Source organism: Alosa sapidissima, chromosome 21, assembly GCF_018492685.1.
Source record: "Alosa sapidissima isolate fAloSap1 chromosome 21, fAloSap1.pri, whole genome shotgun sequence".
Lineage (NCBI taxonomy): Eukaryota > Metazoa > Chordata > Actinopteri > Clupeiformes > Clupeidae > Alosa > Alosa sapidissima.
Window position 1 is genome coordinate 11,648,418 of NC_055977.1, and position 14,918 is coordinate 11,663,335.

Genomic DNA, 14,918 nt, shown 5'->3' on the forward strand with positions numbered 1-14,918 from the left:
TTAGCTGAATAGTGGTGGGGAGAGATATGTAGGGATGGGTCACAGTTGGGCTCATTAAAACTTTGAGAATTTGTAATTCTGTTAGAAATAAGTAAATTAGTGTATTAGAAGAATTTACTACTAATGTTGTTGACAATATTCAGGGGAGTAGATTTGTGTGGGGAACGAAAGACGTGTCCACACCAATGTCAAATTACGACTGAAATGTCCCCACTAATATTCAGGTTGAAATGGGGAAAAAAGCGCTCACATGCGCTACACAAAGAGTTAAATCGTTTCTCACTTCAGTGCTGCGGATCATCTCGTACAGATCTTGTAATGTGCAGTAGCCTATAAGGGTAAATCGCGCTGATTTGAAGTTACCTATAATAACTACCAGTGAGCCGCAGTCTCCTGCGCAGCATGCAGTGCTTCAGCTTTACTTCACTACAACCATGAAGTGCGTCCAAATTCACCCATTCTTCTCTGTTGAACTCCTCGAGAAGTAGGCTACTCTCATCACACATGTGTCACATGAAAGAGCCTTTTCTCAGCTTTTAAACGGTGCTAGCTAGCCACTGTTTGCTGTGATAAACAGTTCGCGAGAAAAATAACTTCAAGAGATTTAATAATTATTCTCTGCGCCCATCTCCACATCCATTCGTCTCGGTGGAATATCGTAGGCCTACACACTCTTCACGCAACACATGACAAACCATATATCAGAAAAAACAGCAGACCTTACCGAACACAAAGGTGTAATGCATTCCCGTGTATAGTTAGCTGTTCCAGAGTAGGCCTAATCCGGTTTTGAAATAAATTATAGCAAAATTCAACATGGTCTTTCGGATCATTTTATATATCTTAGCTTTTTTTTCGGGGGGGGGTGTTAGTGGGTAGTGTCCCCACCAAAGCTCAGACCAAACCTACGCCCTTGACAATATTAGACAACTAACCTTATTTTTCAGTTTTGCATGTGAGAAAGTGGCCATCTATGACAAGTTTATTTGATGAAGAATACATGAAGTTTGAACCATTAAAAGTTAAGCAAATAGGCAGACAACTTCATCAGAACAGTAAAGGCCAATGTGAATAACCTTAGGCGATATACTAACGATATAGGTGAATTGCTCCTAAGCTGGCAGCATGTTCATTCAGTGATGAGGGATTCTTTTTTTCTTTAAGAAGCATTCAAAATAGCCTCACCTTGAGTATCCCTAAAGGGGTACAGTTTAACATGTAATGTGAACACTGTTAACACATCAGTATTAATTTTAGTATTAACAAACTAGCGAAAAACGATCTAGATTAAGTAGCCTAGGCAGCAGTATTTCAAATCTGCTTTGCAAACAATAAGTGATGTGTACCTAATGGGTTACACTTTACTTGACAGTGTCGACATAAGAGTGACATGACACTGTCATGAACATGTCATAAACAAGTCATAAACGTTCTGTTATAAAGTGACATTCGGTTTTTGTCATAACAAGTTAATGTTAGGAATAGGGATAGGTTTAGGTTTAGAGTTATGGTTAGGTTTAGGGTTGGGGTTGGGGTTAGGGTTAGAGTTAGAGTTAGAGGTTAGGATTAGATTTCATGTGTCATGACAGTATCATGTCACTCTTATGTCGATACTGTCAAGTAAAGTGTTACCGCATAATGTTCCTTAACTTCACCTTGGAGATTTGGCCATGGCTTTGCTTAATGAGAGAATGACTACTGGTCTCATGAATGGTTGACCACTGCTGTCATCACACTGAGAAGAAGAATGACCTCTCTTTGACAATGTACTAAAAAACCCTGCTGTACAGTGACCGCTGTCCTCTCCTCCCCTGCAGTGGTAAGGCTTGGTCAGATGAGGGGAGTAGCCTGGGCCCTGACCGTCACGCACGCGATGTGGAAAGTCTGGACCGCTACGCCATGGAGCGCTGGGAGGTCATTCTCCACTTCATGGTGGGTTCGCCCAGCGCTGCTGTCAGCCAAGACCTCGCCCAGCTACTCACCCAGGCTGGACTCATGAGGAGGTAGGAAGGAAGGAGGATCAAAGTCAAAGTGTGTCACACTGAGGATCAGAAAAGGTTGAGTTGGTGTGTGTGCATAGGTGACGCTTGTAGATGCAGTTGCACTCATAAGTTTACATACCCTGTACATATATGCTAAAGTTGACTAAAAGTTTTGAAAATGGATCTTAATGCCTTAATTAAACAAATGAGGAAAAATCCAACCTTTAAGGACACCAATTTTCTTTGTGAATAAATAATGTTTTGTAAATAAATAAATAAATGTTTTTCCTTAAAATACAGGGGCTCATATACATACCCCTATGTTAAATTCCCATAGAGACAGGCAGATTTTTATTTTTAAAGGCCAGTTATTTCATGGATCCAGAATACTATGCATCCTGATAAAGTTCCCTTGGACTTTGGAATTAAAATAGCCCCACATCATCACATACCCTTCACCATACCTAGAGATGGCATTGTTTTATTTCAGTAAGCCTAATAGCTGGTTTGATTTGCATTGAGAGATGATCTTATGGAAAGTACCCCATGCCAATCGTGAGAGCAACTGTAGCAATGGTTCCATTCCATCTGTCTGTGAGTTATACTCTCTCCCAAACAGCAGAATGTGTTTTAAACCAAGTAAAGTGTATTCTGTTAACTGAAATAGTGTTGTTAAGGATAGGGCAGGGCTGGTTCTAGCCTACTACATTTGGGTGGGCTGGGAGAAATTCTGGATGGGTAACATAGCAAAGCGGTCAAATTGGATCAAAATTGACATAAACACAAAACACTGAGTTGTTGTGTTGCTGCAGCCACCAGCCTGGGATAGGCAGTATTTCTGATAAATCTATTTAAAATAAGTATTTCAAATACAAAAGAGTATTTTGTCATTTGTATTTTATTTTGTTGAAGAAAATTACTTTATATTGTTTATCAAAATACTTTATAGGTGTGTATTTTAAAAATACTGCCAAAAATGTTAAACCAACAGCCTACTTTTGGTGATGTAATGACATCATAAAAGTGCAGGAAGCCATGACGTAGCGTTGTCAAGGCAACAATTTCACTGAATCTAAACAAATCAATCTAACCATAGAGGTGACCATAGTGGTGGCTTTCTTAATCTGTTTAAATACTTTTTCAACATTAGTAAATTTTTTTACACTGGAGGAATCACATACTACAACACATATTCATACCAACACGATCAAAGTTGTGATTACGGTTTTCTTTTAGCATGGGTTTCCTCCGTAAAAGACATTAACATTTAACTTCACAGCCTGCGGTTAAAATCCTTAATTTCACGGACGTGTCTTGGCTTTACTTTTGAGGCAAAAAAACGTCACTCTTAACAGCCGCCAGTCTTTGATAAAAAGTGAAATATCCACTGGAATGTTGTTTCTTTCTATTACACCTGTCAGGGAATCCGTGTTATGTGGCTAAGCTGCTCTCTAGCAGGTAAAACACGTTTAAATAGCTATAGACCCTTTCAAGAGAGTTCCATTATCAGCATCATAGTTGGCCCCACAAGACTTCCTTTTTAACATTCCATATGTAAGGGATAATGGATGACACGGTGGTCAGTTCACAGAAGTTAATGCACGGTCGAGGTTGTAAAACGGCCCCGACGCGAAGCGGAGGGCCGTTTAAACCTCGTAGACTGTTCTCAGCGTCACGGGTTGGCTTCGATGTGAGTGGTTGAAGTAGCACGTCAATAGATGACGGACAAGTGGCTTATCCAATCTTATGCAAGGATTTTTTAATAAGGCCCAGGCTTCTGAAGCACCACTCCAATGGATCGATCCCAGATGGATGAGTGGAGCTAGGCGGAACGAAATTCATCTGGCGAGAGTCAGGTTATGAAGCATGAGCATGAGACCTAATGTGTTTTGTAGTTAATTTTATACACTGAAAATGAGGGTATGTGATATTTTATTTTAAAATACATTTTGATGTATTATTGCCCATCCCTGCCAATAGCTAGAGCTGATTTTTTTAAATCATGACCTCCAGACCAACACTAGGCTACTCAATGACTTCGAGAAACAAAGATCTATGTAATAAATGTTTTTTTGGAGTTTTCCTTTATCGGTGGGGGGGGGGGTTACCTGACACATATACAGCAGGGAAAATAAGTATTGAACACGTCAACATTTTTTTCAGTAAGTATACTTCCAGTGAGGCTATTCGCATGATTTTCACCGGACATTAGTATTAACTTATATAATCCACACATCACACATATATAAAAATCCAAACATTAATGTCTAAAAGTACAGTTATGAGTTAAAAAGTGGAAAGGCACAGGGAAAACGTATTGAACACACTAAGAAAAAGCAGTACACAAAGGCAAGGAATGGCCAGGAACAAACTAGAATCTATAAGTAGTTAGAGAAATTATCCCTCCTATCTGTGCAAATTGATATAAGCTGGGTTAGTACATACTGGTAGGCTATAAAAAGGTTTTTTGTTACCAAGCTGTCACACAAGAAGCATTTAATGATGGGTAAAAGCAAAGAGCTCTCCCAAGACCTTTGCAACCTTATTGTTGCAAAACATATCAATGGGACTGGTTACAGGTGTACTTCAAAACTTCAGAATCATCCAACAAGCAGTATAGTAAGTAGCCATTATCTGCAAGTGGAAGGAACATCACTGCATCATCAACTGGCCATGCACAGGATCTCCTTGCAAGATTTCTGACCAGGAAGTCAGAAGGATAGTCAGAAGAGTAGCCCAAGAGCCAAGGACCACTCGGAGAAAGCTCCAGAAAGACTTGGAGGCAGCAGATACAATTGTCATCATAGGTAATGCACTCCACCGCCATGGCCTCTATGTACGCTCATCCCGCATGACTATTGCTGAAGAAAAATATGTCAAAGCTCGTTGAAAGTTTGCTACACAACATTTGGACAATCCTATGAAATACTGAGAGAATGGATTCTGGTCAGGCAAGAGCAAAATTGAACTTTTCAGATGTCATACTACACACCATATTTGGAAAAGAAATGGCACTGTGCATCACCCTAAAAATACCCTACCAACAGTGAGGTTTGGAGGTGGTGGCATCATGGTGTGGGCTGTTTTTCATCTCATGGTACTAGCAGACTTCATACAGTTGAAGGAATGATAAATGGAGTCATTTTGTTCCGGGAGAATCTTTACATCCACACGGATGATGAGGATGAGACATGGCTAGACCTTCCAGCAGGACAATGATCCAAACCATTCAGCAAAGGAAGCTCAATTGGTTTCAGAGAAAGGAAATTAAGGCCCTGACTTCTATCCAATTGAACCGTTTTGGAAGTTAACTAAAGATCAGGATTCACAAGATGGACCCCTTGAATCTTCTATATTAAAGGACTATCTGTTCAAAAGAATGGGCCAAACTCACACCAGAATACTGTGACTGATTAGTTTCGTCATACAGGAAATGCCTTGAAGCTGTCATTACGAATAAAGGCTTTTCCACAAAGTGTTTAAGAAATTTCAGTAGGTGTGTTCAATACTTCTTTCCTGTGTCATTCCACTTAATTACACATAACTCTACCTATGGACTTTAATGTGTGGATTCTTTTATCTGAGTGAATACTTATAAAAAGTTAATAAAAATGTTGACATGTTCAATACTTATTTCCCCCGCTGTACATAGGCCTACTGCACACCTATGTACCAGCTAGCTACCATTACACTCAACACCAACTCCTCTACATCCAAGTTGGATTTGAGGCTGCACACTGCACAGATGCACAACTGGAAAAGTCTTGATTTTGTTTGGGTGGGCAAGACACAATGCTTGGGTGGGCTTAGCCCGAGCCTGCGATAGGGTGTCATAGATCCAGATAGAATTGGTTAGAGCTGGGTGACATGCATGAACACTAAGATGACTCATAATAAGATACTAGTGCCTTATGACAAATAAACCATTTTAGAGCCAGAGAAATACCAGACAAAGTAAGACATGATTTAAAACAAATTAAGTGGGCAAATGGGCTTACAGTGAAAGCAACTATGCTAATACATCAAATTATCAACGAGACGGTTATTTCGACTAATTCATTTTCTGGAGAATTCCCTGCCATTATGTTTAATGAAGGCAAATGTGACTTGCACACTTACTTCTCCATCTAATGGTTTAGGGGATTGGGTTGGCGGTTGCATAAACACTGAAATTGGCACTGGTGCATTGTCATTAGTTTTATTGAAATTTAAACACGCCCAGATGATCAATGTATACCCTTGCAACTGAAAACTGAATTACCCTGTCGCAGACTTGGTAAAAATAATGGAGTGCCACCATTTTCAGATTACGTGCTTACATAATTGCAAAAGGGTTCTCCAATGTTTTCTCAGTTAGTCTTTTAAAATGAAATCAGATAGTAAACAATCTGAAAATTGCTGCCCTGATTAAAAAAAACAGTGCAAATGATCTTAGCTGGTATTCTGTCTATAATGGAGTGGAATAGACATTTCTAAGTGTCCAAACTTTTGACTGGTAGTATACATCCCATGTACTATATATTATATAAATACTCAAGGTAACCCAAGCATCATCCTATGGACCCTTTCAACAATAAAAACAAAAACAATGCTTGAACGTTCTATTTGGGCCCCAATCTACTTCCTCTGCATTAAGATAACATATGGAATGTTAAAAAGGAAGTCTTGTGGGGCCAACTATGATGCTGATAATGGAACTATCTTGAAAGGGTCCATACATGTAGCTCTTCTTGTCTCTTCTAGTCATCTTTTTCCTCTTCCCTTCCCATTGGCAGTGAGGTGGGGGACGCTCCTTGCATCACCTCCTCTGGCTTCCAGTTCCTGCTGCTGGACACGGCATCCCAGCTTTGGTACCTAACCCTGCAGTACCTCAACACTGCTCAGGTCAGTCAGCACCTACACGCTGCAGTTGTAACTTGCGTGTGTTTTACTGCGCGGTTCAGCCCTGGGCTCGAATCCATGAACTTGCGACACTGCAGACTGGGAGGCTGGCATGATGGCAGGGAGGCTACAACCAAACACTAGTATTGAACAAGCTGAGCGTTGAACTTGGTTCAACTTTCAAAGCACAACGCGAGCGTATTCAATTGTCAGTTTAGGCAAACCGTTTGTGTTAGAAACGAGATAGAACTTATTATGGTCTGAGTGTTGCGTTACGCTTGCTGCTGCCACTAGCCAATTCGATCCCCCCCTAAAGCATCAGGAGGGAGGTTTATTCACTGCACAGTTACAGTACCCACTTGCTACAATGAGACTCACTTTCAGTACCTCCGTGCAGCAGTATGAGCCTACATTTACATATCACATCATATACATCAAACACAATAACTCAGGTTACAGCCATGTAACTTTATGGATATAAGAGATTGGGGTAATACTGTATGTTTCAGTTTCATCTGTTTGTTGAGTGCAGAGTGGACAAAACTTTTAAAATGGTCTCTTTTCCAATTTATCACCCTCTATGTGCCGCCGGATGGTGGTGGTGTGAAAAATGTGTTCAGAGGATGGTCAGTGTTATTTGCTATTGTTCATGCCAGGTGTGTGAGGGCTCTGTCTCTGAGTTTTTGTAAGTGATGGTTAACATTGTAAAAAAAACGGGGGGGGGGGTGTTGAATACTGCAACAGCAGGAGGTAGGGGGCAAAAGACAGAATTTGGCATGGTTATGAATAATTATGGGATTAACTGTAAGTGATGAAACTCATACACATACATACACACACACACACACACACACACACACACTCATCCACACAGAGTTGGTTCCTCTTGTAAATATTTACATCACAGAAGGATTGTGTGTAATGTTGGACTAGGTTTGTTTTCCTTACTTTGCAAACTGCTGAAGACTTTCAGTCCTAGTTAACAAAGATCTAGCCCAACTGGTTCATAGCCCTACTGGTGGTTCATAACCCTCCCAGGTCAGAACTGCATCACTAAGAGGCAGACTACACCGGACACGTTACTGAAGTGTTCTATGCTGCAACAATTAGCTTGCACTGTAATCACTGGAACTACACCAGACGTGACCGCGGTGCACACATTCAAAAAAATTAGACTAGTCTTCTAAAACAATTTTTCCACTCTGTGAACGGAACGCTTCGCTTCTGCTCCTGATGTAGCCTGGCTGTTCCTGGGTGGCTTGTAGTACTCTGCATGGTAGCTGTACTCATAATTTCTCTAACTATTAGCCGCGTCTTATACATTGACATTTTGCAAAATGCCTTCAGCTATGAGGTTAATACATAAGGGAAGATAATACGGTATTATATGATTTTTAATCATGGTTTTGTTTCTTTTAACTTGCATGAAACACTGTCCTGTGTCTTATACACAATGCGGCTAATACACAGGAAATTACTGTACCAGTAGTGTCCATTCTGGTGGTCAGTAAGATTTGCGTAATGTACAGTGCAATAAAAGATGTTTATGGTGTTCATTGATCTAATTAGTCTCCTTCATGTTCAGACGAGGGGAATGGACCTGGTGGAGATTCTGTCCTTCCTGTTCCAGCTGAGTTTCTCCACTCTGGGACGGGTGAGTGCACTCCTTCTTCATCCTTGTAAGGTGCTGACTTCCTGTAACGATAACATACTGGTACGATGAACACATGTTTTAAAGGTGCAGTCAGGGAGTTTACGTGATTTCAAGGCCATAACATTTTTTTTTGTCATATTCAGTAATCATCTCCTCATGACCGCTAGCTGCCCATTCTGTGAGTACTCTGTAGGCAGCCCAGGCTCCGAAAACTAGAAACAAACGAAGTGGGGGCAGCCTGTCCCCCAAACAAAAATTAAACCCTGAGTGGAATTTCTCTGGGAATACTGAAGGTCAGGGTTCCCACGGGTCATGGAATTTCTGAAATATCATGGAATTTTGGAAAGTCTATTTCAGACATGGAAAGTCAGGGAATTTGATCATTTTTGGGTCAACGTCATGGAATATGAGGGAATTTTGTTGTAGCAGTTTAAAATGTACTTGCCAAAATACATTAATACGAATATATGTCCATGCAGAATTGGTGTATATCTTATTAGCTTTACTGCTTGCTTGAGTAAGAGTGGTAAGCTTAACTTTGTTTATTTAATGCCCATTTATTTATATCCTGCTCTAAAAAAGTAAAAGATTCTTGAATGCTACGTAGCTGCTCTGAAATCTTTGGTTACTATATTGTACCATTCATTCTATAGTAGGTCATGGAAATTCAGTTTTTGTTTTGTCTGGGAAAAGTCATGGAATTTTGCATTTGACTTGGAGTGGGAACCCTGGAAGGTGAGCTACAGTACCTCTCTGGCGTGTTTCATTTGTTCTTTGGTTAAAATATAATGTGTGTTGTTTTGGACAAAAGTGTCTGCTAATAAATGTAAACATAAACTATAAATATAAACAAACACGACTTCTTGCGAAATCCCTGACTGCGCCTTTAAGTCATCCATCATTATTGTAATGGACATGTGTTCTAGTAGTGCATGTCCTTGGTGAGTCATTTCAAGTTATGATAAGAGCTGTGGCCTACTGGTTAGGGCAGGGGTGTCAAACTCATATTAGTCAGTGGGCTGGATTTGTTGGAATGAGACGTCATGGGGAGCCGTCATGGTCATTTCCATTTTTCTGAGTTGTTTGATGACATAACTTATGATCAAACAAGTAAGAAATAATGTACTGCTGTCATATACTGTTCTTTCTCTCTTGAAATGCCCTACTTCCATGTTAGTTTTTTTCTACTTCTCTGTTCCTGAGGATGGTTTGTAGTGCTAGGTTTAATCGATTTATCATATCATATATTTCTTATTACACATTGTTGAAGACAACTGGATGTGAATATATATATTTTTTTCTAATTTTTTGTCTTGCTACCCAAAAACATCTGGACACCTAGCAGCTTCCATCTGTTTCATCGGCTCAGTGTCTTTCAATGAGCCATGATGTGGGATCTGATTGGTGAATTAGTTGAATCTGTATTCCATCTGGAGGTCCGTATTTAGACAGGAGAGCCTGCCAGTCCTAACTGCGGTGTGTTGTTCCGTTGATGTAGGATTATTCAGTGGAGGGAATGAGTGAGTCTCTGCTCACCTTTCTGCAGCACCTGCGCGAGTTTGGCCTCGTCTTCCAGAGGAAGGTGAGGGATGCTGTGTTATCATCAGTATGTGTATGTATTGTAGTTCCATTTGACAAGCCAGCAGAGAAGTACATGCAGCTAAAAGAGCCGCTCTCATTAGACAACCTCTAGTAGAAAAAGTGAAGTCATTTGATATCAGTCACCAGCTGACCTGGCTGCAGGTAGACAGGTTGTGTGTGTGTGTGGTGGAGATTACAATGTGTCTATATATTTTACTCATCTGTAGAGGAAGTCTAGAAGGTACTACCCGACACGTTTGGCCATCACCTTGTCTGCTGGCATTAGCACCAATTCCTCCTCCACTTCTACGTCAGGCATGGGGCCTACACCAGGCACTGGAGAGGCTGGCTTCATTGTTGTAGAAACCAACTATCGCATTTATGCTTATACAAGTAAGTACACAAGTAAACTGACACAGTATAACTAGCGTCTTCCTAAAATCACCTCTTAAAATCTCTCTTCTTCATGCCGGATCTCCGGTATGCGGCGCATGGATGTGATGGAAAAATGAAAATGAACTTGTTGCGCTTTGTCAAGTTCGAGTCAATTGAGTTCACCTATGATATGAGAGCAACGTAGCTCTCATTCTAACTAGCCTAATGTTACTGGCCAAAGAGAAGCAGAGCAGGGCAGATCTTGCCAAAACCATCTGGTTGAGATACCGGAAACTTTCTTTTGTTTCTGTCTATTATTTGGAAGGTCACCTTTACAAATTGGGGTTTGGATGTGCATTAAATAAGGTAATTTTGATTTATGTAAAAAACAACTGACCATGTCTGAGGGTTCACAAACTTTCACGCAGCACCGTATGTGACATGGGCTGACCTCACTAAAAATGTGTAATCGTTGCATCATTCCATTGTTGCAACACCTAGTATGTATTTATGGCATCTGTGACTGAGACAGGCTAATGGTACGCAGAAATCTAAACATGTTCATTCTTACGGCAGCTTTCATGGAGAAAGGAAAAGGTGTCACAAAGTCATGTCAGAGTTAATAACTCATTATAGTGCAGGGGTCTTCAACCTTTTTCAGCCCAAGGACCCCATGGCTGAGAGACACTGAGCACAGACCCCCACCAAATTTAGGCCTGATATAAATATCTTATATTTGGAACTAAATACACTCACACTCACAATGCTGCACGACATGTTCCCACGGTGATCACATGATCGCATGAAGACTCATAGGTAGCCCATATGTTGTTTTATCAACGCATAGAAAGCATCTTTTTTGCTTCAGATGAAATAATTTGGCGGACCCCTTGCAGTACCTCCGCAGACCCCAGGTTGAATATCACTGTCATAGTGCCACCTCTTCACTGTTTGCACCTTGTCCAAGCTTCTCTATGGAGAGCTTGTAAACTTCACACTTTGTAATGCGTAATTAAAACCTGACTCCCATCTTTCTACAGCAGGGGTTTTCAACCAGTGTTCTGCGGCCCACCTGTGGTCCGTGAGGACATAGCTGGTGGTCCACGACCATGGATTCAGTAATGTAGTTTCAATGTGTTCAGTAGTCAGTATTTTTGTTCAGTAGTGTTCCTGGAGTTGCTTAAGTAGTCGGAATGATGGTCCCTGGTTCGCAATCAGTTGAAAACCCCTGTTCTACAGGATATAGGGCATTCAGCTGACATCACACTCACTCTGCTGTGTCTGCTGCTCCTCTACCTCAGAGCAGTCTCCAGCTTTAAATTTTTAAAATGATTTGAATTATTCTGCATACAAACTGAGGTTAAAAACATATTCATCCAACACCCACACTCTCATAACCCTTCCCCCATTTTCCCTCAAGTCTCTAACTGCCCCTCTCTCTGTGTTCTTCCCTCTTCCACTTTCTACCCACCCCCTCTCTGCCCTCTCTGCCCTCTCTCTCTCTCTCTCTCTCTCTCTCTCTCCTCCTAGACTCTGAGCTGCAGATTGCTCTGGTGGCTCTGTTCAGTGAGATGCTCTATAGGTTTCCTGATGTGGTGGTGGCGCAGGTCACCAGGGAATCAGTGCAGCAAGCTATTGCCAACGGCATCACAGCACAGCAGGTACCATCTGCCAGGGAGAACGGAACTGTTTGAGATAGAATGGGCATGGCACACTGTCACTGTCACAGGGGATTGGTTTATACATTAGGCAGGTTCATGACAAAAAGCCGGATTCCTCCTCATTATTTGCATGTAATTTTATGATAATATCTTCAAATGTTAAACTGTAACTATGAGAATTCATGAATATCTATGATGTGGGGGGGGTATTTGTCTGAAATGTCCAAATATGAAATATGTCACTATATACACTATAGGATTTTAGAATTTTGGTATAATACTAAATGACCAAATAAAATGTCATCATTACATTGTTATGGTTATGGATAAGCTTTTGTCCAAAGCGACATACAAATACAAAACAATATAATACTTAAAACCATTGTTAAAACTGTTAGTTAGTTCACCCTAGTAGCCATCAGCAGACTATGTGTAAGTTAGTTCACCCTAGTAGCCATCAGCAGAAACTGTGTAAGTTAGTTCACCCTAGTAGCCATCAGCAGACTCTGTGTAAGTTAGTTCACCTGAGTAGCCATCAGCAGACAGACTTCTGATGGCTAAATGTGTAAAGATGTGTGTTTCCTCAGATTATCCACTTCATGCGGACCAGAGCACACCCAGTCATGGTCAAACAGGTACTGTGTTTGTGTTGAATCAAAACACCTAATATTAAAGATGTTAGAAACACCCAATGTAATAAGAATATGAGTTCAGATGCAAAACCTTCTAAATCCTTACAACCTTACAAATCAATATTTCAGACCAGAAAGAGTGGTATTCAGGGGTTTTTAAAGCAAAATTATTTGATTAACGTATACTATGTGTGGAGAGCATTCACACACTATCGTTGTCTCATTTTTGACAGAGGTGGCGTTTAGAGACTTTTGCACCTGAACTCTTCATGTAACTATGATATTAGCTTTTCTTGCTAACTTCCAACCAGTTCAAACCATTATACCCTATCCCTATAATGTGTGGCACACATGGTAAATAATTGGCATGCAAGGATATCCATCTCTCTGGTAGAGTCCTGATTTTTTTTTAGAAGGCAGTTATGTCATGCCTAATTAGAACAGCCAATCTCAGTCTTGGTTGCCTCGTGTTCTTTTGAAAACTTGCATATCAAAGTACTCTATCAGACCATTTTTCGTATCTGTTACTTGATTCTGATATGCAATCACTTGTACAAATGTTTTTGCAATTGTGATTCAGTTACTTCAAAGCCAATCGATGTTTTAATGTGGTCTTTTCATCATTTTGTGTTTTTATCTTTTACTTTTTTCAGACTCCAGTTCTCCCCTCGACTATCACTGATCAAATCAGGCTGTGGGAACTTGAAAAGGATCGACTACAGTTCACAGAAGGTGTGTGTGTGTGTGTGTATGTGTGTGTGTGTGTGGTTGGTTGGTTGGTTGCATGTTTATAGGTGTGTCCAGGAAAAAAAAAACTTAATTCAGTTGTCTTGATAAGACTGCTCAGGCTGTCAAAGCAGTTTCTCATTCCATCATGCAAAGGTCACCCATGTGGGGATTAATTCACTGGCATTTGAAGTGAGCATATGATGGAGCCATTTAGTCTCCGTCTTGTGCTGCCGTTGCATGTGCTGCAACTTCAGCCTCTGGGGTGTGAGAAATGTCTTTAGGGTTGGTATAATCAGAAACTGAGATAATGAAAAAATAAATGGATTTTGCTGGCAATGGCCAAGTCGACCTTTAAAGATGATGCCCTTTGACTTGACCCCCTCTATGTATCTTTCTCTTTGTATTCTTCTCGTCATGTCTTTCACACGTTTTCTCTCTTTGTTCACTCATAGGAGTGCTGTATAATCAGTTCCTCTCCCAAGCGGACTTTGAGGTGCTTCGCGACAGAGCTCAGGTGAATGTGTGAACTGTGCGTCTGTTCCATTGTTCCTCTGGGCTGCAGACATTATGACGGGGGTCAGACATTACATGACCTTTCAAACATTATTCTCAATTATGTTATTATGTTGTTAACTGTGGGAGTGTTTATTTGCTGTGCAACCCTCTTGTCCAAACACTCACATTTAGTGTTCTTGGCCATTATGGCAAAGACCCAGTTCAGAGAGTCGATATGTTTGTGAACCAGCTCACTTGTGTCTTTTCTCTCTCTTCCTCTGCAGGGTTTGGGGGTATTGGTATGGCAGAACCCTGCCCACAGGGTCATGGTAGTATCACCCCACGGGCACAGCGAGGTGAAGAGATTCTGGAAGAGACAGAAGAGTCATACTTAATAGACATGGCACATCTTCATCACCCACGAATTACCCAGAATGAGTCATGAGGACCCAGAAAGGACATGCATATGGACGGAAAACTTGCTGAACTGGAGGCGGACGTGTAGGAGTGTGGCACACAGAGATGCTCCAGGCTCATCTTCTCAGAAGAAGTCAGTAGTGGCCATGATGTATGACAAGCCAGTTGGGAGGACACACTCGTCCTCATAGCCATCACTGGAAATTAACTTAAAACTGGGGTTGTCAGCTAGATTGTGACTAAAAAAAGAGTGTCGTTAGAACAGTGAAGCCCCAGATAGGGGTGGACCCTACAATAATGAACATTTATGGAGGAATATACCGGCAGTACATGCGATGTATTTGCTGCAATTGATTTGCATTATAAAGAGACTTTTTCGTGCAACCATATATTTGTTACGTTATCATTTTATTTGTAAAAGTGTCAAATAAATAAAATCTAAAAACACATCTATTCTGTTCATAGATCCTTGTGATAATATTGTTTTCATTCTTCAGACCGCCCTTTGGTG

At 40.8% G+C, this 14,918-nt stretch overlaps 1 protein-coding gene and 1 long non-coding RNA gene across 2 annotated transcripts in view; one reads left to right on the forward strand and one right to left on the reverse strand.

Annotated features, from left to right (window-relative positions):
- The window catches only part of LOC121695334, a 5,308-nt gene extending 1,363 nt beyond the window's left edge, over positions 1-3,945 (reverse strand). Inside the window, exons 1-2 of the long non-coding RNA XR_006026066.1 lie at positions 3,862-3,945; positions 3,050-3,054 (exon numbers count right to left, since the gene is read on the reverse strand). This is a non-coding gene — a long non-coding RNA (uncharacterized LOC121695334). The remainder of the gene's footprint in view (positions 1-3,049; positions 3,055-3,861) is intronic.
- gtf2h4 (general transcription factor IIH, polypeptide 4) overlaps positions 1-14,871 on the forward strand; it is a 24,648-nt gene extending 9,777 nt beyond the window's left edge. Inside the window, exons 5-14 of the mRNA XM_042076037.1 lie at positions 1,818-2,003; positions 6,758-6,866; positions 8,449-8,517; positions 10,016-10,099; positions 10,326-10,491; positions 12,004-12,134; positions 12,722-12,769; positions 13,420-13,498; positions 13,948-14,009; positions 14,275-14,871. Coding sequence (XP_041931971.1) covers positions 1,818-2,003; positions 6,758-6,866; positions 8,449-8,517; positions 10,016-10,099; positions 10,326-10,491; positions 12,004-12,134; positions 12,722-12,769; positions 13,420-13,498; positions 13,948-14,009; positions 14,275-14,385 — 1,045 coding nt within the window. The 3' untranslated portion in view covers positions 14,386-14,871. The remainder of the gene's footprint in view (positions 1-1,817; positions 2,004-6,757; positions 6,867-8,448; positions 8,518-10,015; positions 10,100-10,325; positions 10,492-12,003; positions 12,135-12,721; positions 12,770-13,419; positions 13,499-13,947; positions 14,010-14,274) is intronic.
- The last annotated feature ends 47 nt before the right edge of the window (positions 14,872-14,918 follow it).